General features: G+C 47.5%; 1 protein-coding gene and 1 long non-coding RNA gene across 4 annotated transcripts in view; one reads left to right on the forward strand and one right to left on the reverse strand.

Annotated features, from left to right (window-relative positions):
• Positions 1–26,388, forward strand: part of XXYLT1 (xyloside xylosyltransferase 1) — a 180,254-nt gene that overhangs the window by 95,606 nt on the left and 58,260 nt on the right. For all 3 annotated transcript variants that reach the window (XM_027957138.3, XM_060419314.1, XM_060419310.1), the window contains exon 3: positions 5,499–5,631. In XM_027957138.3, the coding sequence (XP_027812939.1) occupies positions 5,499–5,631 (133 nt within the window). The remainder of the gene's footprint in view (positions 1–5,498; positions 5,632–26,388) is intronic.
• LOC121816669 (uncharacterized) lies at positions 7,513–13,624 on the reverse strand. The gene is made up of 2 exons (XR_006056326.2): positions 13,519–13,624; positions 7,513–8,295 (listed from the first exon to the last, which is right to left on the reverse strand). It is a non-coding gene; the product is annotated as an uncharacterized LOC121816669 (long non-coding RNA).

Consider the following 26,388-nt stretch of genomic DNA (forward strand, 5'->3'; position numbering starts at 1 on the left):
GCAAACGCATTCCCAGGGATGCACAGGTTTGATTGGAACAGAGGATGCTAGGCATGGAACAGACAGTGTTGGACTCCTGGTTGCTGTGTCTCTCACACCAGGCACTGAGTCAGGTTCCCACCCCCCTTTTGAATTTAACACAGCTCAAGGTGTGTTTTTAGAGGAATGTAAAGATTTGTTTGCAAGGAAGGTAAAGAATCTGCCTGTAATGCAGGAGACCCAGGTTCAATCCCTGGGTGGGGAAGATCCCCTGGAGAAGGAAAGGGCAACCCACTCCAGTATTCTTGCCAGAGAAATCCCATGGACAGAGGAGCCTGGTGAGCTACAGTCCATGGGGTCTCAAGAGTCAGATGTGACTTAGCAACTAAAAGGATTTGTTTAAATTCCTGCCTAATGTTAATGTGAGAATACAGAGAGCCATTTTCCCATTCCCACAAGTTGGCTACAAACTGGGCATCATAGAAATCTCTTTTCTTTCATTGGCTACTGCTTATTTATCTTCAGGTTTATATTTTCATGGGATAATAGGTGAATCCTTCACGAGCTAATTGTGTGGGGTGCCTGGTGAGTCTTGTATAAAACCTTCTGGCCCATTACACAGTGACTTCTGCTCCCTAGAATTTCATGGCTTGTGCTGGGAGTCAGGGGAGGGGGGCTGTCAGTTAGGGAGTCAGAAGACCTGAGTTCTGAGATCAGCTTTGCCACTTAGCTGGACTGTGATCCCTGACAGGTCCTCCTCCTTCTTTGGTCCTCAGTTTCTCCATCTGTACACTGGCCTCAGTTATTATTGGGTTTTCTTTTCAAATCTGTTATGCTAGATTATTCTGTCTTCTACCTTTTTGCTGTCTTCTCATGAAATTCTAACATGGTGGACATTCAACCAGCCTTAGATGCTAGCCATTCTTTTGTGTTTTGTAGATGACTAGTCCTTCTTTCGGAGAAGGCAATGGCAACACACCCCAGTATTCTTGCCTGGAAAATCCCATGGATGAAGGAGCCTGGTAGTCCATGGGGTCGCAAAGAGTTGGACATGACTGAGTGACTTCACTCTCACTTTTCACTTTCATGCATTGGAGAAGGAAATGGCAACCCACTCCAGTGTTCTTGCCTGGAGAATCCCAGGGACAGGGGAGCCTGGTGGGTTACTGTTTATGGGTTCGCACAGAGTCAGACACGACTGAAGCGACTTAGCAGCAGCAGCAGCAGCAGCAGCAGCAGTCCTTCTTTGGGGCTCCCCTGATAACTCAATGGTAAAAAATCCGCCTGCCAATGCAGGAGACATGGGTTCTATCCCTGGGTCAGGAAGATCCCCTGAAAAAGGAAATGGCAATCCACTCCAGTATTCTTGCCTGGGAAATCCCATGCACAGAGGAACCTGATGGGCTATAGTCCATGGGGTCATAAAGAGTCGGACATGACTTAGCGACTAAGCAACAGTCTTCCTTTTGCTCAGGCATCCTCCCCCATGCTTTATAGATTGCATCTTCTCTTTGTTTTGGGGGCAATTATCTCATTCATTTGTACCTTAAATTTCAGTGGTCCTGCTGCTGTCATTGCAGCTATCCTCCAACCAGCATCTTCTCTGGGCCATCACTGGTTGCCACTTCCACGTATCACCCTAGTTTCATCCTCAGCACAACTTTCAACATTATGTGTAAAACCTTCTGGATGTAATTCCCATAGAGAGTTGACTATATCAAATACCAGAGAAACCAGGCCCTTTAAAAAAAATCAAATCTCATCCTAATGAATTCCAGCATTCCTGGTAAGCATCTTCCTCTTTTCAGCAGCGACATTTACAACTTGGCATCTTACTTCACAATTGCATAAAAGGACAACTGCCTGGACAGCTGCCTACACGGTAGAGCAGGCTGTGCTCAGGGAGCGGCCGGTCTGCTTGAATAGAAGGGCGTGTCCTCCTGCCTCGATCTGAAAGGTGACAACCAGCTCAGCCTTTCACATTGGCGTGAAGGGGTCACTTCATGCTGGCACTGCTGTCTCTTTCCTTCCTAATCAGGCAACCTCATGTGGTGAGGGCTCTCTTTAAAGACGTGTTCCCAGTTTTAAGCAAACCCTTCCTGAAAGGTGCTTTACCAAGGCGGAGTTACAAAATATATTAAAGCATCTCAAATCCACATATCTTATGGCTGTGTGTGATCTTTCCAAGTTCACTCCCAGTCATTCCCTGGACTGGGAAGGTGCTCAGATTTACTGAGGGGTGTATTAAGACAAGGCCAGGGCTCTGGCTAAGTGCAGGAACTGTGTCTCCTCAAGAGACACCTCATGTCCTTGAGCTCTGCCCAGGGAAGGAGGCATTTCCGGCTGCTTCAGGCAGATTAAGTGGGATTTAGATGATCTTGAAAAACCAGAGAGTACACACAGCACACGGTAGGCTTTCAAGGAAGAATGACTGACTGACAGGCTGAATGGGCCTCTCTCAGGAATTTCTTTACAGTGAACTGCTTTTATGTGGGGGGCCTCCACGTAGTTCCCATTTGGCCAGGCTGTCACTCCGCAGGGTCTTTGGCACGTCTGTGTGCTCCCAGCCCCTGTGCGGGTAGCACTGGAGCCAAAATCTGCCTCCCTGGAGCTGCTCTCTCCTCAGAGCAGAATCAGGGGCTACTGGGGAGAGCATGCTAGGCTTTCAAGTCAAGCCAACCTAGGTTCAGATCCCAGCTCTGACACTTGTTGGTTGAAGGACTTGGGCTATGTTTTTAACCTTTAAAAGCGAAGACATCACTTTGCTGACAACATTCTGTGTAGTCAGAGCTATGGTTTTTCCAGTAGTCACGTATGGATGTGAGAGTTGGACCATAAAGAATGCTGAGTGCTGAAGAATTGATGCTTTCAAATTGTGGTGCTAGAGAAGACGCTTGAAGAGTCCCTTGGACAGCAAGGAGATCAAACCATTCAGTCCTAAAGGAAATTAACTCTGAATATTCATTGTAAGAACTGGTGCTGAAGCTGAAGCTCTAATATTTGAGCCACCTGATGTGAAGAGTCTACTCACTGGAAAAGACCCTGATGGTGGACAAGATTGAGGGCGGAGAAGAAGAGAGCTGCAGAGGACGAGATGGTGGGATAGCATTGGTTGGACTCAATGGACATGAATTTGAGCAAACTCTGGCAGATAGTGAAGGACAGAGGAGCCTGGCATGCTGCAGTCCACAGGGTTGAAAAGAGTCAGATACCACTTAGTGACTGAACTATAACAAGAGGCCTCTGGTCCTTCATCTAAACGTGGGAATAACTCCACTTATGTTGGGTGGTTTTGAGAACTAAAACCATTGCCTGTGTAATAATACTGGACACTCAGAAACCACGCGGAGAAAGTGTTGTTCTTTTGAGACCATCGCTCATATTATTGGAAGTCTCCTAGGGCCATGAATGAGGGTTCCTCTTCTTTCACAGCCCTGAGGACGCCATGAAACTAGCACCAGATCCTTAAGGCCTCCCCCCTCCCCACTCCCGTGATACTGTGCTTTCTCTGCTTGGGTGATGGTGCCCCCCTGCCCCTGTCTCATGAGGGCTGTGCTCTATCTTGTGAAAGAGCTGCCTGATACCTTGGGTGAGGGAACTTGGGGTGCAGGGGATGCACCAGTAGACAGGTGAGAAGTGGCTGGAGCGGGTGTGTGCGGCGGGACCACCCATCATGACGTCTTGATGGTTGCTGCTCATGCCTAGACATTCTCTCCTGGGAGAGTGTCCTTCCTGAAGATCACCTCTGAGAGCAGCAGGTGCCCCGAGACTCTGCCCTGTGGCCTCTCTTGTCCGTCCTGGTTTGGAGCAGCTTCTCAGGAGGCAGCCACGTCACCATAAGGGCTTCCAGCCCTCCAGGCTCCAGGGTCATCACCCTTCCCACAAGGGCTTCCTGCCCTCCAGGACCCTTCCCAACTTCTAGGTGGTGGTTATTGTGATTGCTGTGTTTAATGCAGGAGGCAACAGTTTTGCTCACATTTATGCGTGTGTGGGCAGTGAGAAGGAAAGCTGGTCGCAGGGTCCACACTGGCCTGGGGCCCATTCTTCTCCACCCACTTCCCACAGAGGCCCGAGAAGCAGCCCATTGCCCTCTGACCTGGGCAGCTGGATGCTCACCTACTTTTCTCAGAAAACTCACATGGGGGGAAAAAAAAAACTCACATGGGATGTCAACTAAGGTTTTGTTTCTGCGTCACAAAGGAAAATAGAACAGGGACTACTGAATCAGCTTTTCTTGGATCATAAGCTGTGATTTCTCCATAAACTAGGTAATGGCTGTTGAATTCCACAGCTGTTCCTGAGCATTTACTGAATGCCAAGCCCTGCACTATGAGTGGGTGGAGGCTGAGATGCCAAAGATGGAGTCCCTGTCTTTAGGGAGTCTCCATGGGTCGTGGGTCCTGACAGCCCCATGCTCTGCATCTGGGCTGGTGAAGGGCTGGTGGAGAGCCAAGGCGGGCACCTGGTGTTCTTACTTCACCACTCCTCGTCTGCTAAAAGTCTTCCTTGACTGCCTCAAGCTCTAGCAAGTTCCCTCCTCTCCAGACCCTGGCTTCCTGTGGCGCCTACAGCCTGGGTGATGTTCCCTACCTGTTATGTAGTCTTCTCGGCATCACAGCCTCACCAGGCACATCACATCATATGCACGTCAGCAAATGAAACAACTGAAGCTTAGAGAAGTGAAATAATCCGCCCAGGATCACAGAGTTACTCAGCCGCAGAACTGGAATCTGCTCTCACGTGGTCTGACTCCCAGGCCAGGGCTTCCCTTAGAAAAGGGTACTTACTGTCCATCCTCACTTGACCCCGAGAGGCCCCTCTTCCATGTCACATCAGCACTAGGTACCCTTCTCTGATTTTGTGTCCTTCCCCGAGGGCAGGGCCCAGTCAGCCTGGTGTCTGATCCCCTGCTGGCGCTGCCGGCCCAGACACTCCGATAGGCCCATTGGATGAAGGATGGAGAATGAGCTCAGCACCTCTCTCCTCCCTTCTCGCTCCTCAGTCATCTGCGGGCAACGGGAGCAAACAGCTCTTATGAGCCAGGTGTCTGTCTAATTATAGCTGAGTTAGTCTTTCAGACAGTGGATTAAAAACAGGATCTGAGGTCTTTTAGCTGGTTCTGTCTGGGTCAGCATGCTAACCCCACTCATATCTTGGTTTGCAAAAATAGTAATAAGAAGCTGAGGCAACAATGACTTATGGCTCATTTACTACCTGTACCGCAGAGAGAAGCACCAAGACAATCATCTAAGCTCGAGAATTTGGTCACCTAGTTTTACCGTGTGTGTCTGCGACCAGGAGGGAAGCTATAAGGCAGTTGTCTTCTTCTGTGAAGGCTTCTAGTGAGTCGGGTTGCTGGGAGATGAAGGGCCTTTGTTTCTGGTGGCGCCATTGCGTTCTTTGGTGATAGCAAGAATGATCCGGGACCCTTTCTGCACCTTTCACTTCATTCTCTGTTAATGACTGAGCCTCCCAGGAGGTATGTCCCTGTCTCATTGTTGTATTGTTCTTTCCTCCAGAGATCCTGCGGATAATTCAGCTGGACCTAGACCTCAAGTACAAGACCAACATCCGGGAATTGTTTGAGGAGTTCGACAACTTCCTGCCAGGCGCCATCATTGGCATAGCACGGGAGATGCAGCCGGTGTACAGGTGGGTGGGAACAGCTGGCCTGCAGCCTCCAGGAACCCTCCCTGCCTCTTACCACCCCCACCCCCCACCTTCCGCAGAGGGGATCGATGGGTCTCCGTCTTTCTGCACTGAACATCCTGGGGACACTTTTGTACTTATTGTTTATAGTAAATAGTTTGGGCAGCGGGGTCTGCACCAAGACCATAGATGCTTACTTACCTCATTCATTTGGGAGAGTTGGTGACATTTTTTCTTGTGGAAAGCCCAGCCATTTGGGTTCTGGTTCAGCTCAGAATTTTAAAATCTCCGGCTCTGTCTTACACTGGAGGTGTCGAGATGCAGCTTTAACTTGCTTGTCTGATGATGAACTAAGTTTTCTTGGCCTCTGAGTCACCAGCAAGCCCTCCTCTGTGTAAGGGGGAGCAGGTTTGTCAGTGTTTTTCAGGGAGGGAGAGGCTGCACAGCTTTCGTGCACAGATTGGCATCGACCAGTCAAGTCAAGAGTGCGTTCTTGTTCCTCTATATAGTTTTTTCCTTATCAGGTGCTCAGCATAGAGAAACTCCAGCACTGAGAACCGGGAGACACGTTCAAGAGTATTCACTGTGGCATCATTTGTAGTAGCCCAAACTGAAAACAGCTCAATGCTCATGGACAGCAGAATGGATAAATATAATATATTCATCCAGTTGAGTACTTGAAATAAAAATGAGCAGACAGGTACCCACGTGCACTGATAGGCAAGACTAAACTGTGCTGTTTAGGGATGTATATGCAAGTGGTAAATGTCATAAGGAGAACCGAGGGATGATGGTCCCAAACGGCAGCGGGACAGCTACCTGCGGAGTGGATGGGGGAGTGGGAGGGGCGTGGACCCGGGTGGGCATTGCCCCTGGTTGGCTGCAGTGCTTTGCGCTCCACTTGAGGGGCTGTGCGTGTGTTTGCGTGTATTCCTTTGTGTGTAATGTATGTCTTACAATTTAAAAACGTTTAAAAAGAGAAGGAAAGGCTGAAGCACCTGTAGGTTTTCATTATAAACCAGGCCTATGACCCTGGGTTCAGAGACTTCCACATTGCTGACTGTTCCTCTTTGCTGCCCCGTGAGCTGACCCACCCTTGGTTCTCAGTGCATACCCTCATGCTGACTCCCAGTGGGCATTCTCAGAGCCAGGCCCAGTCTTTGGAGAGCCGCAGGGCAAACTAGTGACTCAAGAACATGCATGTCCTCTTAGAGGAGAGTGACAGCCTCAGCTTGGTTGTAGTTATTTGCAAGACCCTGATCACATAACAGGAAATTCCTGCAAGGCCTCTGAGTGAGTCAATAACTCCTGGGCCAGGTGGGCTGTTTCCCTTACATAATCCTCTCACAGGTTGCCCTGGAGTCACGCAGTAGAGCCCCTTACTCTGCTGTGCGTGGGGAAGAGGAGACTTTGGGCAAACCCCTGCCCTTGTACTCATAGCAGCATAGCCCCACCCCATCCCACCCCCACCCTTCACCCTCACACAAGGCGTGTGTTAGGTCTGTGGGTGTTGTTTTAACCAGGGGAGGAGATGGAAGGAACACTGAGCCAGGAGTCTGATGGCCTATGTGCTAGTCTCAGCTTGGTCCCCACGCTTGGCCTTGCCATCTGAGGGTGGGAGCAGGTGCGCTCTGAGACCACCGTCCTCCAGCCCTGGCATTTGTGATCCCAGCCCTCTGACCCTCACCATTTCCGAGTCATCTTTGCTCAGCCTGAGGTTGCTTGTCAGCTGGTGAATTCCTCACTGCTACACAGGGCCCGTGACCCAACGATCGTTAAACCAGGCTGACTATTAAGTACAATTAGAGCTGTGAGGCCTTCAAGCCCTGGTTTGGAATTTTTCTCATGTAATACAGATGAAAACCTGATCACGCTTAACTTAAATGGTATTGGCCAAACTTTATCTTTTCTGTACATCGAAGATTTCAGAAACAGTGAAACCGAAAATCAATTTAATTAGGCTTTTCAAAGGAAACCTTTGAAAGATTTTAGATTCAAAATGAAATTGAGTTTTCCGCATCTTCAGAATCCTGTATTCTGCACCATGGCATGAGACAGAGGAGACCTATAGCCAGGCTGGTGATAAAGTCCAGAAGATGCCCTGTTTGTAGGGCCCAGTCTGTCAGAAGCAACAGAAATGAAAAGTCCTTTACTTGCTCTTCCCCTCTTCCGTCCCCTTCCAGCCGAAATGTTTCTGAAGACCTCTGATAATTAGGTCTGCAGTGACTGCCCTGTGCTGATCTGTCCCTACCGGCTCTGAGTAATTTGATGCTTGCTTTCTGTCTCATGCTGAGGCGGGGAGCATTTGGTGGTGGCCGGGGCAGGGAACCGTGGTTTTTTGCCATCTTCCGTAAGAAAACCAGAGGCTCCAGTGGCCCCAGAGATCGAGTGTTAGTTGTCTGCCACTCTGGAGTCTGTGCCTGCGTGTGAGTGTTTGTAGGGAGGGGGAATGCAGGCAGAGGGGTAAACAAGGCCTGAACCAGGGCCGGCAGAGCCAGGCCCCCGAGAACAGCTTTAGGCCCATCTCCGTAGACGCGGCTGGTGTAGCTGGTGGGGAATCCCCCGTGGCCGTCTGCCTTCCTCTGTAGGCACCTGGTCCTCCCCCAGGAACTGGCCTGTGGACTGTGAGGTGGGCAAGGTTTTATCATAAACAGAATCTGCTAGCATCTGTACAAAGAAAGGAAAATTTAGAAACCAAATGGCACAAAAGCAAACTTAGCTGATGAACAGAGCACATTCGGATCTGGAAATTCACTAAGCAGAAATAAATCTAGACCTTCTCAGCTGTGTTATTTTTATAGTCACTTGTCCGAGAGTTACTATACTTCAAAAAAGGCACGTATTAAGTCATTTTTATGGCTGTTTCCCTTTGATTGTGTGCCATGAATGTTAGAAGATTGAGGGGCTGGAAGAGAAAGTATTTCCCACTGTACTTTTGACAAATAGCTTTTTTAAAAAAACAGCACCCCCCCCCCATTCCGCCCCAAACATAGCACCACATCAGCTGTGTTTTCTAGAAAATGATGTCTCATGGGATGCTAGCATTTTGATTAAGGAGCCTTTTCCTCTTGGGCCCCCCTGTAAGATTTTGTTGAGTCAAATGTCTCATGACTTTCCTCATCTGAAAACTGGGGAGCAGTGGTCATCTTGGGTGGAACATTGTCCTTCCCTTCTTGATTCTTTCTCTTTTTCTTTGCTAGGAAACTCTAGTTAGTTGGGCAGTGTGATTAGCTGGAATAAGTGGAGAAGGGTCTAGTGCTTTCTAGTCATAAATAGCTGTGTTTCAAATATGTGTTAATCCAGGATGCCATTGAGCATTTTCTTCCTTATGAGTGAATTGGAAAAGTAAAGAAAACTGTTAGACCCGCTTTGTGCATAACCTATAAAAATCGTAAGGGTATATCACCTGGCAGAGCAGCCATACATAGAAGAAATGACTCAGATTATACTCAGAAACCATGGACTATAGTCCTGCCTTTCACAAATTACCCATGTGACACTACGTAAGTCAGCTGATTCTCTGAACCTCTGTGTTTTCACCTGTAAGTGGGGATAGATATGTCTAATACACAGAATTGCTGAAACACTCAAATGAAATAAAACACTTGAAAGTTTCTGGTGTAAAAGAGACTCTGGGTAGAGAACGTTTCCTCCTTCCCACCCTTAATCATCATAGCTCCGTTTGTGCTTTCCTTTCCAGCTGATTTGTTGTTCAGTATACCTCCTACTCTACCCCACCCACAACAGATATGGTTGCCAGTTAAAATACAGGATGCCCAGTTAAATAAATTTCAGATAAACAACAAACAACTGCTTTATGTAAGTATAACCCAAATATTGTAAGGGGATATACTTACACAAAACAAGTATTGTTTATATGAAATTGAAGTGTAACTGGGTATCCTGCTGGTTTTCTTTCCTTTCTTCCCTTCTTTTTTTCTACATTTGGCAGTTCTGCCCCTACTCAAGTGTTCAGTTCAGTTCAGTCGCTCAGTCGTGTCCGACTCTTTGCGACCCCATGAATCGCAGCACACCAGGCCTCCCTGTCCATCACCAGCTCCCAGAGTTCACTCAGACTCGCGTTCATCGAGTCAGTGATGCCATCCAGCCATCTCATCCTCTGTCATCCTCTTCTCCTCTTGTCCTCAATCCCTCCCAGCATCAGAGTCTTTTCCAATGAGTCGACTCTTCGCATGAGGTGGCCAAAGTACTGGAGTTTCAGCTTTAGCATCGTTCCTTCCAAAGAAATCCCAGGGCTGATCTCCTTCAGGATGGACTGGTTGGATCTCCTTGCAGTCCAAGGGACTCTCAAGAGTCTTCTCCAACACCACAGTTCAAAAGCATCAGTTCTTCAGCGCTCAGCTTTCTTCACAGTCCAACTCTCACATCCATACATGACCACAGGAAAAACCATAGCCTTAACTAGACGGACCTTAGTTGGCAAAGTAATGTCTCTGCTTTTGAATATGCTATCTAGGTTGCTCATAACTTTTCTTCCAAGTAGAACCCCGCTTTTTAGCAATGGAAAGTGATCTGGCTTTTCTATAAGATCCTTGAGTGAATGGGAACAAAGGGTATGAAAGCAGGAAACCAGTGGGAAGGTGGGAGGTTGAGGGGCAGCCTTCAGAGTCTTCAGGAGACAGCAGGCCTGAGGTTCACCCACCCCTCTGCAGGAACCAGGGCCAGACTGCGGCCTGGGAAGTTGGGTAGGCCCCTGGAGCTAGGCAGCCCGCAGTGGCTTAGCTTCAGGCCACAGGGCTCCTGCAGAGCCTGGCATGAGTGACTGAGAGTGTGTGTGTTGAGGAGCTGGGGTAGCAGCCGCTGGTTGTGGTCACTCTGTCTTGAGGCTGGCCGCCTGAGGAGCTGTTGGATGGTGGCTTTATTAACGGGGGCCACGGGCTTCTGGTTCATTCTCTCTTGGCTCCATTGGCTGGCTGTGTGCTGGTTTGAGCCCAAACCCACCATGAGGTAGAAGCAGCAGGCGAATCCTGTCCTGGTGCTGATAATGACACCAGGCAGGAATTTGCTTTTGTGGTTAATATTTTAATGATGTCTACACTACTACGTTTTTAGGTCTTGTGGTTTTTATTGATAGCATTTGTGCCAGCCTAACCTCTGTCCGGATGCTTGAAATAAAAATGTCTAACTTATTTTCAGGCCTCTTCATCCCATTCCTAGCACTGGAGAAGGGATGTTGGGAAGGAAGTGAGGACTAGCACAGAAGTAGGAGGGGAGGACGTGGACTGACATCACCTCGGCCACTCATGGCTGTATGACCTTGGGCAAGTTTCCTGACCTCTCTGAGTTTTAGTTTCTTTAGCTGAGACCTGGAGATTATAGCAATACTGTATAATACTATATATGGTGAAGTTGATTGAAGGCTAAATTAGACAGTGTTTCTGGCACAGACTAGGACGTCTTATTTGTGATAACAACTTTATTCACTCCCACTCATGCACTTAGTTCTGTGACCTTACCCTGTGAGGCTCAGCTCCCTCATGGTATGTAAAGCTGGAACAACTGATAATTTAGCATAATTAGTGCTGGCATTTTGGTTTCTCAGCATCTGTCGTGGCTTCCTGGGTGGCCAGTGGTAAAGAATCTGCCTGCCATTGCAGGGGACACAGGTTTGATCCTTGGGTTGGGAAGATTCCCTGGAGAAGGAAATGGCAACCTACTCCATTATTTTTGCTGGGAAATCCCATGGACAGAGGAGCCTGGCAGGCTGTAGTCCATGGCATTGCAAAGAGACAGACATGACTTAGCAACTAAACAACAACAAAAACAGCATCTGTACCCTCTTCCTATGTTTGAGAAATTTCTGCTATATAAGCCTGCCTCCCTTTATGGAAGACAGAAAGGCTGGAGACTTTCTTTCCTGGACTCCATGCAGCTAGGGTTCTGTGTTCTCCATCCCCTGAGAAAAGCACCATCAGGAATTTAGAATCTATGCAGGCTGGTTTTATACTTTCACTATATACTCTGAGCAATATAAAGTGAAAGTGAAGTTGCTCAGTTGTGTCCGACTCTTTTCAACCCCATGGACTGTAGCCTACCAGGCTCTCCTGGCCATGGGATTTTCCAGGCAAGAATGCTGGAGTGGGGTGCCGTTGCCTTCTCCAGGAGAAGCAAAATAAAGTATTTGCAAAACAGAAACTGACAGTATTACCAGGAGAAAACAGTGAGTCCACAATAATGGAGTGAAATGCTAAGGTGCCTCTGTCAGAAACCAGGAGCTCAAAGAGGCGGAAGGTTTGTGTGCAGAAGATCACAGCAGAGGAGGAAGGGCGGGGGACACGAGGAGGACAGACCGCTGGGGCAGGCGCCTGTCCCCTGTTTCACACCGAGAGCCTGCCTGGGGGCCTGGCGGGCATTTCAGTGCCCCACTGAGAGTGAACTTCTGACTACTACCTGCTTCTGGACGTCAGCCCTTGGCTCCAGTGGTTTCTTGTCCATGGAGATGTTTGTCTCATTTTTCACCCCTACTATTTTCCTCCCTCTGCTGCATTCCTTGAATTTAAAAAAATATGAGTAATACCTTTTCATTAAAAATTCAAGCAGTATACAAAGGTGATTATTTTTCCAGAAATTTTCTACAGATTTATCAGTGGTGTATGTGTAAGTAGACTCATACTTTATATACCCTTGTGCATCTTTCTTTATTCACTAAACAGTGTGTCTTGGCCATCCTTATCCCTAACTCAGTATTCCTGTATTAAACATTGCTAGTCTCCCAATATGTATTTTTTTATGTTTTATCTTGGAAAGCTTCTAACATAGACAAAGGTAGACAGAATCATGTAGTACTCCAGGTGCTTTAGTATTATAATATTCATGGAGTTTTAGTAATTATCAATCCTGAGCCAACCTTGCTTCATCTTTATCCCTATCTATCCTCTCTTACCGCCCCTTCCCAGGCACCCCCATTATTTTCAAGAAAACCCAGTCAGCAAACCATTTCATTGGTAAATATCATTTAAAATTTATCATTAAAAAAAAAATTCCATGTGCTCGTTTCTGGATTTGGAGCTGAGAGGTTGTGTGAACTCATGGTGTCATTTTGTTTTCAAGTTCCTTGTCCTGAAATCAGTTTATATGAGGGAGGAAAACAGACAGGCGCAGCTCTAACTTCTAGCCAAGTGACATTTTCCATCCCTCTCCAGATTGTCTTATGTCAGGATGTTAATGTGGCAGTCTTGTCTGGAAGGTTTTAAAGCCCAGATAAATTCAGGTCCATTGTTCACCAGGCATGAAACGCTGTATTATAAGGTAACTCTGCCACCACCATCATTTCAGGATGAGTAAGCTAGGACTTGCAGATGAAAGAGAGTAGATTTTCATCTTTCTGCTGACACCTGAGGATGAATTTCTTGGCTCTTGTTCTTGTATTTTTTTAAAAAAATTAACCAAGATTGAACCTGTCAGTTTCTATTAGAGTTAAATCTGAGTAAAGAGAGAAAAACCTGTGAGATTTTAAAATAGTGGCTGATGAAGAAACCCTGTATTCCTTCATCCTTGGGAGTTAGAAGACAAGGCTGACTGCTTTTGCGGAGCCTGTGTAACCCAGCAGCAGTGATGTAGCCCCTTCAGGAGTCACTAATAAAAGGAGAGAAAAATATCTGCTCTGTGGTAGAGATAAAAATATTGTAAGATTATTATTTTTAATGGCAACATTGGGAAAATGTATTTTAAAAGGAAAAAGCTGCATACAGAAAACCCGAGTGGAACTGTGTTACTGTAAATGTAATTATTTCTTCTCTGACAGTTGTGCCCCCCGGGGAAGTTGTGAATATCCAATGTCATCTGAAGGTCATGGAGTCAGGGAGGCTCCTGAAAGCTGAGCACCCAGGCTGAGATGATGTCCTGGTGGGGACCGTGTGGGGGACTTACCTTCTCTGAAAACACGGCTCACATCAGCTCTTGCGTCACCTTGGGCAGTGTGAGTCCTCTGGCACTACTGAATCAGTAAGATCCGTGGCATGGTGCCTGACACACGTCATGGGAAGAATGAGTGAGGAAATGAGAGGGCAGATGGGCAGGGCCAGGTTGCATGCTCACTTTGGGCTGTGCAGTCCAGGTGCCAGGCACACAGTAGATTTTAACTGAATACATGACAAAGTTTAATAAGAGGGGGCTTTCTGAACAATGTGTTAACCAGTTCTTAAGTACAAGTCCATAGGCCCGTCGCTGGTGTTTTTATAGAAATCGCTTTTGTTTTCTTTTTAGAGACACTCCGTGGCATTGTTATTCTCAGTTTTTATTGGGTTCATCCTGTGTGAACCACAAGATTAGGAGCTTTGAGGAATTATGAGGTCGGTCACATGGTTCCTGCTTTCAAGGAGATCATAATGTGAGGGAGATGGGCGGTTGGAATTCAGTAAAGACTCAAACACCCAAAATGCAAACTCCAAGTTGCTGCTGCTGTTCAGAGGTTTCCCTTGGATGAGCCTCAGAGAAGCTTTACTGTAGGGACTGGGAACTTTACTTTGCGCCCGTGTCAGCCTCAGTGTAACAGTCTGCTGTCAGAATTCTAAGGCATGTGTGTGTGTGTGTGATGTTTCTGTCTTTCTTCTGAAAGGTCTCTTGGGAGGGCACTGGGGTTTGCTGTGCAGGTATAGCCTCCAGGAAGCATGTTTAGATGGACCTGGCCTTGTTCGCAGACGGAAAACTCCCTGGCAGGCTATGGCCGTGGGCCTGGCTGAGCAGGAGGGAGAAACTCGACCCTGTGCTCCAGAAGCTGGCAGCCTCATTGGCAGGACCACCACCCTGGATGGCTCCTCTGGGGGCCCTGCTTGGCAGAGGCCCAGCAAAGGATGACAGGCTGGGAGGACTGTCCTTCTTTGCATTACTATTTGTTTCTTTTGCCAGATAAACATCTTCTTGAGAAATCCTCCTTTGTAATCCAGGCAGCAAAAAAAGACTTATCTGTAAGCATCTTCCTGGGGAAAAAAGGCAAAATAGCATAGCTGATTCATGGTGACACACGTACAAGAGGGACTTTCTGTGACAAACAGTGTGTGAAAAGGGCTGAGTGAGGCGTGACTGGCTCCATGTGAGGGGAATTTCAGTATGGCTCCACAGCCACCTTGGGCACACATTTCAGCCACATGACTACATTTCTGCAGGTGGTTGAAATGGATAGTCAGCCCTGAGGCCCTCTGCCTCGAAGTTGACTGCAGAATTGATACTGCAGAAATATCAGGTATTTCACCTGGACAGGAGTTTAGAATGAACCTCTTAGCTCCTACCGTTGCATTGGATGACTACGGGCCATTAACTGTTAATCATAGAGCATTCCTATGATCTTTTGTTTGGAGGCGGGCAGAATTGACCCCCCACATCCAGGAGCTGCCCATAGGAGCACTTTGATCTAGGGACCTAGCCATCCCCAGCATTCCTGTCTTCAAGATTTTTTCTACCACTGTTTGTAAAAGAAGATGCAAGGAACCAGAATTGCTTCCCATATAAAAATCTACCTGTCCATGCCTCTATAGTGAACACTCATTATGAGGCTTGCTGTCCAGATGGGCTTCAGAAATGTGAGGTCAGGGAGCTGCTCATGGGGCTTCATTACTATCAGACAGTGTGGAGTGAGTGCCAGTCCATTAGGCTACTTCTCTGGTTCCCCTTGCTCCCCCTTGGCCCTGTAAGGAAACACTGCCTCCCTCAATAAATGAAGCCCAGGGTCTGCACACAGTATAAGCAAGGGAAACCCTTCCCTAACTGCTAGGACCATCTTATCTCATTGGATCCAAGAATCATGAACTTGGAACTGTAAAGAAAGGAATATAATTCTAGTGCTCTAACTTGGCTCAGCAGTGAATGAGATTTTCATGTTCCTAATAATGTGACTATCGTTCATTGGTATTCAGCTCTCAACATGGAAGATAGTGTCTAAGCATGGTAAAAGTGTAAAGGGGAATCATATTTTGTTTTTAGAAAGAATGACTGGAGCTGAAGCAGAGGTGGTGCATTTCTTCCACCTCTTCCTTCTGCCAAGATGTCAGCAGAGTTTGGGTAGAGCACAGTGTGATCTTGGTCCTTTGGGCCACCTCTCTACTCACACCTCACATCCTCTCAGCTGCTTTCAGAGGTTAAAGGCATCATACAGATCAGTGGTCCCCAACCTTTTTGGCACTAGGGACCAGTTTTGTGAAAGACAATTGTCCCATGGCCTGGGGGTAGAGGGGGTGGTTTGGGGATGATTCAAATGCATCACATTTATTGTGCACTTTACTTCTGTTATTACATCAGCCCCACCTCAGCTCATCAGGCGTTAGATCCCAGAGGTTGGGGACTCCTGATACAGATGATCAAGCAATACATCTTGTATGAAAGGAGTATAGAGAACCTTTGAGGACTTGTTGGTGCAGAGAAGGCCACCACCCAGGAGAGAGATGTGGGTAAATGGAATACCTGGATCAGCTGCAGGTGTAGGTGCCCGGCAGCCACCTACAGGGACAGAGCAGAGGAGCCCCAGTCTCCAGTCCACGTGCCATGTCACATTTGGGATCAGATACTGAGTGGTTTTTATTTTTAAACAAGAGAACGTCTGGTTAGGCTCTCAAAAGCAAAGAGGATCATCTAGTTAATGTAACATCTTGTAACAGGCACAAGAACCATTTGTGATTCAGGAACTCAGAATCTAGCCTGTAGCAGTGTAATTTCAGGTAATGCCTCCAGGAAGTAATACAAGCTTTTGAGGGTTTAAAAATGGATTGTGGCACAAAAGGATGGAGAACAGTTGATGGAACACCCATCTGCGTCCTGGTTCTTAACTGGTGTTTTTGATGATCTTGTTTATTTTGCATGAATATGAACCCAGTGTTGCCAGGTGTTTGAATTTTTTTCCCCCAAGAAAAGCCATAAATCTGTGTTGTTAATATATATAAGAGTTCCTGATTTTAAAATAGTGGTGATTAAGTCTGCTGGCCAAAAAACTCCAAATGGTACACCAGATTCAGCTCAAGAACTCCCAGTTTGAGACTTTGGGTCTGAAAGTTCATTGAGGCAAAAACTGAATGCCTCTTTTGGTCAGCCTGGACCATCCCAAGGTTTTGGTTATCGGCTGATCCTTGGATACAGACAGTTTTGGGGTGCTCAGACTTTTTCTCAAATGTTTTCTGTCTTTACCTGAAATAGTTGATTTTTGTTGATAATTCAGTATTCCATCAAATGATTTTCCAACTAACTTCACACTTACATAATCATAAAATGCCAGGGCCAAGCATAATTCTTATCCAGAAATGTAATTTGGGAAGAAAACAAAAAGATTCCCAGACTTCCATTTATCAGAGTGGGCAACAAATTTAATGTGTATGAGAAAAATCTTTGAACTCCTCTCAGTGTTTGAAGGTGCTTTTAAGAAATGAAAGGTCTAGATGGGGAGGAAAGGAGGAGAGAAGCCCAAGGCAAGAGGGAAGAGGGAGAGGCATGGAGTCATGTGGCAGCTGCACGTTCACTGCTTCCATCCACCATCCTGCCTGTTCAGTGCTACCTCATGAACAAGCCAGGGAAGTGCTGGCCCATGATACCCCGGTCCCAGGCCTTGCTGTCTGCACAGGCATAGGAGTGAGGATGTTGGGATGCTGTCAACACACGCAGAGTGACCTCCCTGATGGCCCATCTGAAGTCAAATAGTCCTATTTTTCCTGGACAATAGATTGGTTTCCCCTTCTGTACAACTATTTAGATGTCCTCCTTTTTCAGTTGACTAACAGAAACAGATGGTGATTGCAGCCATGAAATTAAAAGATGCTTACTCCTTGGAAGGAAAGTTATGACCAACCTAGACAGCATATTAAAAAGCAGAGACATTGCTTTGTCAACAAAGTTCTGTCTAGTCAAGGCTATGGTTTTTCCAGCAGTCATGTTTGGATGTGAGAGTTGGACTATAAAGAAAGCTGAGCGCCAAAGAATTGATGCTTTTGACCTGTGATGTTGGAGAAGATTCTTGAGAGTCCCTTCGACTGCAAGGAGATCCAACCAGTCCATCCTAAAGGAGATCAGTCCTGGGTGTTCACTGGGAGGACAGATGTTGAAGCTGAAACTCCAATACTTTGGCCACCTGATGCGAAGTGCTGACTCATTGGAGAAGATCCTGATGCTGGGAAGGATTGAAGGCAGGAGGAGAAGGAGATGACAGAGGATGAGGTGGCTGGATGGCATCACTGACTCGATGGACATGGGTTTGGGTGGACTCTGGGAGTTGGTGATGGACAGGGAGGCCTGGCGTGCTGCGATTCATGGGGTCGCAAAGAGTCGGACACGACTGAGCGGCTGAACTGAACAGAAACCTTAGAGCCAAGCTTGGGTACACCTGAATCTTGCGACTGTCTGTAGAATGCCTGCTGGTGTTTTTGCTAGCTTAAATAAGTTCTTCCACAACAAGATGAGGGGTGGTCAGATTTAAAGGGAAGAAGGAGAGGAAGCTGGATGGAGCCTGGATTAGTCTCCACTTTCTAGATCTGGCCGCCTGTTGTAATTAAAGATAAACATCGTGAGAAATAGTCCTGGAGGAAGTGCGGTGTGGGTGGGGTGACCATTTAACTTTACCATTAAATGATTGTTTAAACTGGAACACTTAGAGAGCGAAGAGGGGATGCTGTTAATAATCATGCCAGGACCACAAGGGTGAACCAGACCTGTCTTGGGCCACCCAAGGGTGTGTAATCACCCTCAGCTCAAGGCAGCAGGGCAGGGAAGGATGGAAGGACAAAGGCTGGGTCAAGGATGAGGCAGGGGAAGGAAGCTGTGAGAGCCTGATGTATTCAGGGTCAGAAATACTGCTGAGCTTGGCATTGCACAGGGATTCATCATTTGTTAGGACCAGGAAGGGGATGTTGGGCAGTTCTGGGGTCCAGAATTCAGCTTTTGACTGGACTTCCAAGGTGCAGGGTGAAGGCAGCTCTTCCCTTTGAATGCATCTTACCAGGCCCCCCCTGCCCCCGCCCCCTGCTGCTCCTGGCTTTCTGTGTCAGTGTGGGACCTGTGGCTGGGTTTCGTTGAATGGGGGGATTGGGCATCTCTGTTGGGTGGTCTCAAACTGTGTAGTCCCTGACTTGAGAACTGACCACTGGATGTGGAGGCAGTGGTGGTGGTTTAGTTGCTAGGTCGTGTCTGACTTTTGCAATCCCATGGACTGAGGCCCACCAGGCTCCTCTGTCCACTGGGATTTGGCCATAATTCCATGTGGAAGGAGTCAAAAGAAAAATATGAAGGTGAGGTGGCTGCCTCTGAAAAGCGTAGATGCTTTGTTTTCACCGTTGATTTTTGGTTAGTCTTGAAAATTCCTAAGAACTGTTTTTAGTGCATGCCCGTTGCACATCAGAATTCCACCAGGGCTGCTCCCTTTCAGCCTGAGACTGGAAAAGGCTGCCCCTGTGCTTCTGTGCACTCCAGAGGGCCTCAAGATGGGGGTCACGGGGCTTGTTTCCTGAGATGAGGGTGGAGGGCTCAGGAAATGCCACCTTCTGTCTCCTGGGTGGGCTGGTATTCTGTCTGGAGCAGAATCAGCAGAAGCTGAGAGGGTCCTGGTCTGGGAGAAACAGGCTGGGCTATAGGTTAAGGCAAACTCTGGGAGCTGGGGATGGGTGGAAACTCAGACTTTGTGGATTTCACAGGCCTGGCCCTGGAGTCACCCAGGATGAAGACCTTAGGCAATTAAAACAAGCTGGGCATTTCTGTCTTGGTGTATTTTTAGGAGGTGGCTCTTGTCCTCTTATCCCTGGATATCTGAGCTTATCCACGCTAACCTGGTGATAATAGTTTAGCTCTGAAGGACTCCACAGGTATCGGTTGAGGGCCTGCCCCACACCAGGCTCAGTGGGCAAGCCACAGGCCCCACCCGCAAGAGAGTGCAGTGTGGATTGCTGGCCCCCACTGCCTCTGAGGGGCTAAGCACCCTGGAAAATGTTCTGTGGTTGCATTCCCATAACTCAGAGGTTGCTTCCTTCCTTGCTTGCTTCCTTCCTGCTGCTCTGAAGGCCCTGGTCCCCTCTGCCTCGCTTCACACCACTTTCTGCCTATTAGAAGCTCCTTAGCCAGACTGTCCGCTTGACTTTCAGTTTCATTTCACCCTGGACACAGTCTTTTGACTCACCGACAGCTGCGTGTTCTGCAGCCAAGGACAGCCTATCGCATCCCTGTCCTCCACCGTCCCTAAGTAACCTATGACTTCACTCTCGCAAACTCTCCTACTGTATGCTAGGTGCTGTGCTAATTCTAAAGTCCAAACTCCTTAACCGGCCACCTGGGGACCTTCTTGGTCTGCCCCTTCCCTTCTCCCCCTGCCCCCTCCACCTGTTCCCTGTACCTTTTGCACAGGAACCCTGACCCCCCACTATCTCCCAGACAGGTGCTCACCTCACCTTTGGGGATGCTGTTCCCTCAGCCTAGCACACTCTCCCTCCATCCTGCTCTTCTGTTTGCCCTGCTTATCCTTTGAGGCCCCAATTTCCAGAGAGCCTCTGAGGGCCTCCTTGGTCCCAGCTATAACTCCCACTCCTCAGCACTAGCTGCCCTGAGTTATGAGCAACAGCTCATAACTCGGCAACCAGATGCTTCCTGTGTGTGTGTCCCCCGACAAGGCTGTGAACTCTGAGGACAGAGCACTTGGCTGATAAAACATTAACAAAAACATTAGCATCCTCTCTCCCCGTCTCACAAGTACAGTTGGGAAGCCTTGAACTGAAACCAGATCTCGAGCCATTATCCAACTCTGGTTCTCTGAGAACAACCTGGAGTTTTAAGACTTGGTTATTATTTTCAAATAATGACATGAATGATCAAGAGGAAGTCAAAGGGACTGAACTTTAGCCATAGGGATAAAACCAAATCACTTGATTTTCTGGGAATATACATACTCTCATTGGATTGTGAACATAGATTAGAATGTTGGGAAATTATCTGACCTTGAAGTTAGACAGAGCTGGGTAGACTGCTGGGTCTACCACTCACTACTTATATAACTTTGCATAATATGTTAAAACCTTTTAAAGCCTCGGTTTCCTCATCTGTGAAATGAGGATATGCCCAACTTATTCCTTATAGAGTGACTTCTGCTCCCTGCACCATGGCATATTTGACCTACATGATTCACCTGCGACAATGCAGATAAAAGCATCACTGGCCTCGTGCTGTGGGTGCTCAGTGAACAGTTTAGAATGATGTCATATACACATCACACAACTCCAGGCGCAGAGGCCCTCCGTGAACGACTTGCTTTCCCCTCTTCCCCCACCCCATCCTACACAATCCACACCTTTCCTTGGTGCTAGTCAGTAGTCAACAGTGTCCCCAGAGCTCAGAGGGGCTGCTGAGTGTGGGAGGTGGGGCCGCCTTTTGGAGCCAGAAGGACTTTGTCTGGGCTTGGAAGGGCAGCAGGCTGTGCAGGAAGAGACTGCATCCTGCCTGACACGAAGCTGCCACTGGCCTTTTTCTCTTCACAGCCTTTGAGGTTCCAGGCCAGTTGCATGCCCTTGGCCAGAATGAAAAACATGACTTTACTTTTTTTGTCCATGAGCCAGAAGATCAGTGTGGAAAGCCCAATGGCAAAGGGGCAGAAACTGGTCAGGTTGGAGCTGACTGTGAGCGGCCATCTGTGTTTTGTAAATTTCAGACTGAAAATAGCTCACAGCATACAATGCCAAGGGTTTTTGAGGTACCAGTATCAAAGCATTTCAAGCTTCTCCTTGTTGTGTGCTTATCCCTGCATGCCAGTTGACCCTGGTGCCCCTAAAGGAGGCGAGATGGCAGATGCAGGCGTGGTCTCTGTGGTTCGTGGGCACTGTGGTCTGGCATAACCATGAAGCAAAGCCTGAGCGTACGGGACTTGACCAACTTGAAGTCTGTCCACGTCCTTCTACATACTTGTTCCCTGGGGTCATGTCTCAGTTTGAGAACCTGTCTTCTACATCCAGACTCACGTGATGGTCTGACCATCTCACACCACTTTTGTTCCAGAGGCAGAGAATACGCTCTTTACTGCCTCGGGTTTCCACTTGGTCCTTTCTCGTCTCAGCCCTTAGACAAACGTGCCATCACCTTACCAGCAACTCAGGTTCTGCTGTGAGCTTCCCGCTGCAGCTTCTTGGTGCCTGCCAAGGTGGTTGGAACGGCACTGCAGTCCCTTAGTCTTGAGCAGGATTCAGCTGTTTCCAGATTGGCTTCGTATCTGCTCCTTATACTAATTCAGCAAAGTAGGAAAGGAGATAGTTTATGCCAGTTTTGCAAAGAGACTGATTTGGGGATGGACTGTGTAAAGAAATCTGCCTGCAATGTGGGAGACCAGGCTTCCATTCCTGTGTTGGGAAGATCCTCTGAAGAAGGGAATGACAGCCCACTCCAGTATTCTTGCTGGGAAAATCCCATAGACGGGAATCTGGCAGGCTACAGTCCAGGGGGTTGCAAAGAGGTGGACATGATTGAGAGCCTAACACACACTAGATTTGCCTAGGGTCACTCAGTCACTTGGTCAGGAGTAGAACTCAGGTCCCTCTGCTCTGTGCTTGAGGTCCAGGTTGATGGTTCTTGGCTCTTGCCCTCTGTTTAGTGAAATGTGAGGCGGAGGATCTGGAGAGGTTTTGCAGCCTCATGCTCAGCACCTCCAGCCTTTTTAGGATTTACAGCATATACAATTGCCCTGTCCCTCCACCTACATGTAGCCCCAGGTTCCAAAATTATGATTCAGCCAACCACAGGTCAAAAAAACCCCCAGAAATTCTCAAAAGCAAAACTTGAATTTGCCGCATACTGGCAACTATTTGCATTGTATTTACAACTATTTACATAGTATTTTCATCGTGTTTGGTATGTTAGTAATCTAGAGATGATTTAAAGTATATAGGAGGATATATGTTGGTTATATGCAAATACTACTTCAGTTTCTGTGAAGAACTTGAGCATCCACAGATTTTGTATTTCTAGGAGGTCCTGGCACCAACTCCTCACAGATACCCAGGAAAGACTGTACTGACTTGTATGTTAAAGACAATCACTGTCTTTCCGTTAGAACATTTTAGAGTTCCTTAGTGTTTGAACCCTGTGCAAACTGCCCTCCCACCTCTGTCCACAGTTGTATCTGGCAAAGCCTGGATTTCTACTCTGACCTGTACAGATCCCTCCAGCAAAAATGGTTTTTATCATTTTTCCTCACAGCACAGTGAGATCCCTGGTGATGGGTGCTGTGATGAGTGTGTAATTATAGAGTCTTGTGGATGGCTGTTCTCAGTCTGTTTCTTGGGATTTTTCATTTTGGGGGAATCTCAGTGGTGCAGGTTTTAGTGTGAATTGTGTCCAGTCAGGCCACTCATAGCATTCATACCAGAGAGGGAGTGTTTTTAATAATTAGAAGGCCTGAGCATCATTTTCATGATAATCTGCAGCTTGACTTGGATTAAATTTCTCTTACTGTTTGGGAAGCTTTAGAGCATTTTCCTTTCTTCTTTCTTTCCTCTCCTGACCCCATCCATCCATTTCTTATCCACGACCCATCTAAAATGATAAGAAAGATTAACTGTGGGTGTCTTTGATGAGTTTCAGTATCTACCCATTAACTTAAAGAAATCCCATCCTGCTCTTTACTGCAAGAGCATCTTGTTTCTGCCATAGTGCCTTTCCCATGAGCCCTGAGCCTTGGAGTCTGTGTGCTGAGCCAGCCTAGGTGTGGAGGTGCTCAGCATGTTGCTGGTTCTTGGAAACTGAAACCACCTGTGCTTTCCCTCCTTCCCTCCTATCTTCTTGCTGCTCTTGCACTCTCTGTCTTGCTTAACACTCCTGCCTCATCCCGCTGAGTGGTTGTTGGATGAAGGGATGGAGAAAGCCTTGGGTGGCTCGAGTCAAGTCACTTCCTCTCAATTTGTCCTGGGTTCCTCCTTTGTAAACTGAGAAGGATGAATTGAAGTGACTTTCCTGATTCGAACAGACAATTATAGACTCTGTTAAAATAATCAGAGAATCTCAGGCATAGAAGAAACATTTGAAGGCATCTTTTAACTTCCCTGTGGAGCATGCCTGACTTATTAGGTCTCAGCTTGATTACCTCCCATGATGGGGAACTTGCCGCTTCCAAAGCAGCCCATTATTTTATTGTTGGCTAAGTTCATAGGAATGTTTTGCTATATATTAAATTTAAAGAAAAATCTGCTTCCCTGTAGTTTCCATCTCTTGTCCTCACTTCTGTACTCTGGGGTGGGCCACATGAAGATGTGTCTGTATTTGTGTTGTGTGTGTGTGTTGTGTGTGTGTGTGTGTGTGTATGTATTCATCCCCACAGAAGTCCTTCAGATATTCAGAAAAGCTCTCATTTCCTCTGAATCATCTTTTGTGTTGCCCATATGCAGCAAGTTCAAGGTTTGCGTTTTGAAACTTTATGGTTATTTACATAGTATTTACATTGTGTTTGGTATCGTAAGTAATCTAGAGATGATTTAAAGTGTAAGAGAGGATGTGTGTCGGTTACATGCAAATACTACTCAAGGGCCTCTGCTCCCTGGAGCTTCCTGACAGCTGGATCCCATGGCCATGGGGCATTAGTCACAGCTGTGGGGGATTTCTCTTGAGCAGCTTTGAGACCATACTGCCTCTGTCATCACCTAAACATTAGCTTAAATTTTATGCTGGGATAAAAATAAACTGAGCCCCTAGATGTCTCTGGTATACATCCGGCCTCTAGAGGTTTTGAAAAGCTTGAACTTCACACACACACACACCGGGTTCTGGTGCAGGGCTGTTGTCCTGACTCTCAGGGCTGGGTGTCTGGCCTTCTAGGAGGTCCTGGGAGCAGGGGATCCCAGCATTTGCAGAGCAGAAGGGCCCAGCCTCTTGGGGTGGGGAAGCTGGGGTACTTCCTTCCTCTCGAAACTGGCCTGAGGGGATGCTAACAAGGCAGCAGTGTGGAGAATTTAAGGGCACAAGCTGGACTGGGTCTGAATCCTGGCTCCGCCACTTGCTGTCTCTGTGACCTTGAACTGGCCGCTTGACCTCACTGTGCCTGGGAGCATCATCAGCAAAACAGTGCCTGCCTTGTGGGTAGGGGCAGGGCTGTGAGCACTGAACAAGTTCATGTTTGCCCAGTGCCTAGTACAGCGCCTGGTATAAGAGCTCTGTGAGTATTTGTAAGTACGTAAAGCAGTTGTATCAAATATGCAGTCAACATGTGGTGATAGTTCACCAGGAAAATGCATCCGAGAGGCTTTAAACACCAGATCATCTCCTAGTGGTGGTTCTTCCAGCAGAGGTGATTAAAATATGGATCATTATCATTTGAGAGGCTGAAAAATCTGGTTTTCTCTGGACCAACACATTCTTTCTGAGCTGGGTGGATGCCATCTCTTATGGGACAATTTCTCCAGATGGTCTCTGGTGGCGTGTTTGCCTGCAGTCCTTATAAAACTGTCGGGTGCCTATTGGACCCACCATTTTTTCTTCTTCCTACTTTGTGAGAAAGGTCCCACCCTTCCTCTCCCTCCACAGAGCTGGCAAAGCTGTCCACCTGCAGACGTAGCTGCTGTGACTCTGGGTCGTGCAGGAAACGTTCATGTTCCACTCCTCATCACTGCCTGGCAGCCACCTTTGCATTTGGCAGGAGGTACATTTCAAGCTTCAGCTGCCTCTCTCTCCCCATTTCAGGCTCCTTAGTCTGCCTTATTCCTTGTCTTCATCGTCCTTGTTCCACCAGGCTCCAGAGACCATGCTGGTGTGAACACCTGCCCATCACCTCCACCCCAAAAAAGGTCTTTCTGGAAAGATGCTGTATGATTCTATTTTTCTAGAACTCAGTTAACTGGAGGATTCAGTAGCTACTTCTGCTTTTGTTAAATGAGCAGATCCAGTTTGTCAGAACATACAGTTTCGATAGAGGATTGTGTGTGGAATCAAGCACACTGCATTGTCTTCCTTCACTTTCTCCAGTGGCAAATGAGAGTCATGTTGTGTGTCTCACAGAGTTTTTAGAAAATCTGCAGAAACCTTAAAGTGCTGTATCTCTGAAAGATTTTTTTATTATTAGACTTGAAGCCTCCAGCTTCATCGGGATCTCCTGAGTGGTGGTGTCAGCTGCAAACCTCCAAGTCAGGGAAGAACGGAAGTGTGGCGTCACTTTCTGGCTCTTCAGCACTGATTTGGTACATCAGGAAGGCTATACATCATCTCTCCAGTGAACACCAATGTCATTCATACCTCCCAAACTTCACTTTCCTCTGTTGCAGTTTAAATTCATGGTGAACAGAAACATACTATGTAATAGCAATAATTCATACTTAATGCGTGTCATGTGCCAGGCACCATGCAAAATGCTTAGGTGTTTAATTTTCCCAGCTCCCTGAGGTCAGTACTGTTTATGTCTCTATTTTACAGGTGAGGGAATAGAGGCCAGGAAAGGCAAAGGTCATGCCCAGGGTGTTACAGCCTGTAAATGGGGATGGCACTGCCCCAATCACTGCCCTTGTTCCCTGCGTGTGTGGCCTGGCATGGATGGGCCCTGGGTGGGGGCGTGGTGGTGGCCTTTTGACTGTCCATCCTGTATAGAAGGAATGCTCCCCTGATGATGATTCATTATGTTGGCCACCTGCAAGGGGATCAGTGTTTCTGGGAGGATGACAAGGAAGCTTCATGTCTGGTGCTGTTGGGTCTGTTTAGATAGGCACTGGCTGTGTGCCCCTAAGAATCAGCTGCCCGGCATCGGGTTTTACAGCTGCCCCCTTGCTGAACTATGGGGGAGGTCGCCCTCTTACCTGGGGCCCCAGGGTTGAGCCCTGGGCT

Source organism: Ovis aries, chromosome 1 (genome assembly GCF_016772045.2).
Source record: "Ovis aries strain OAR_USU_Benz2616 breed Rambouillet chromosome 1, ARS-UI_Ramb_v3.0, whole genome shotgun sequence".
Classification (NCBI taxonomy): Eukaryota; Metazoa; Chordata; class Mammalia; order Artiodactyla; family Bovidae; genus Ovis; species Ovis aries.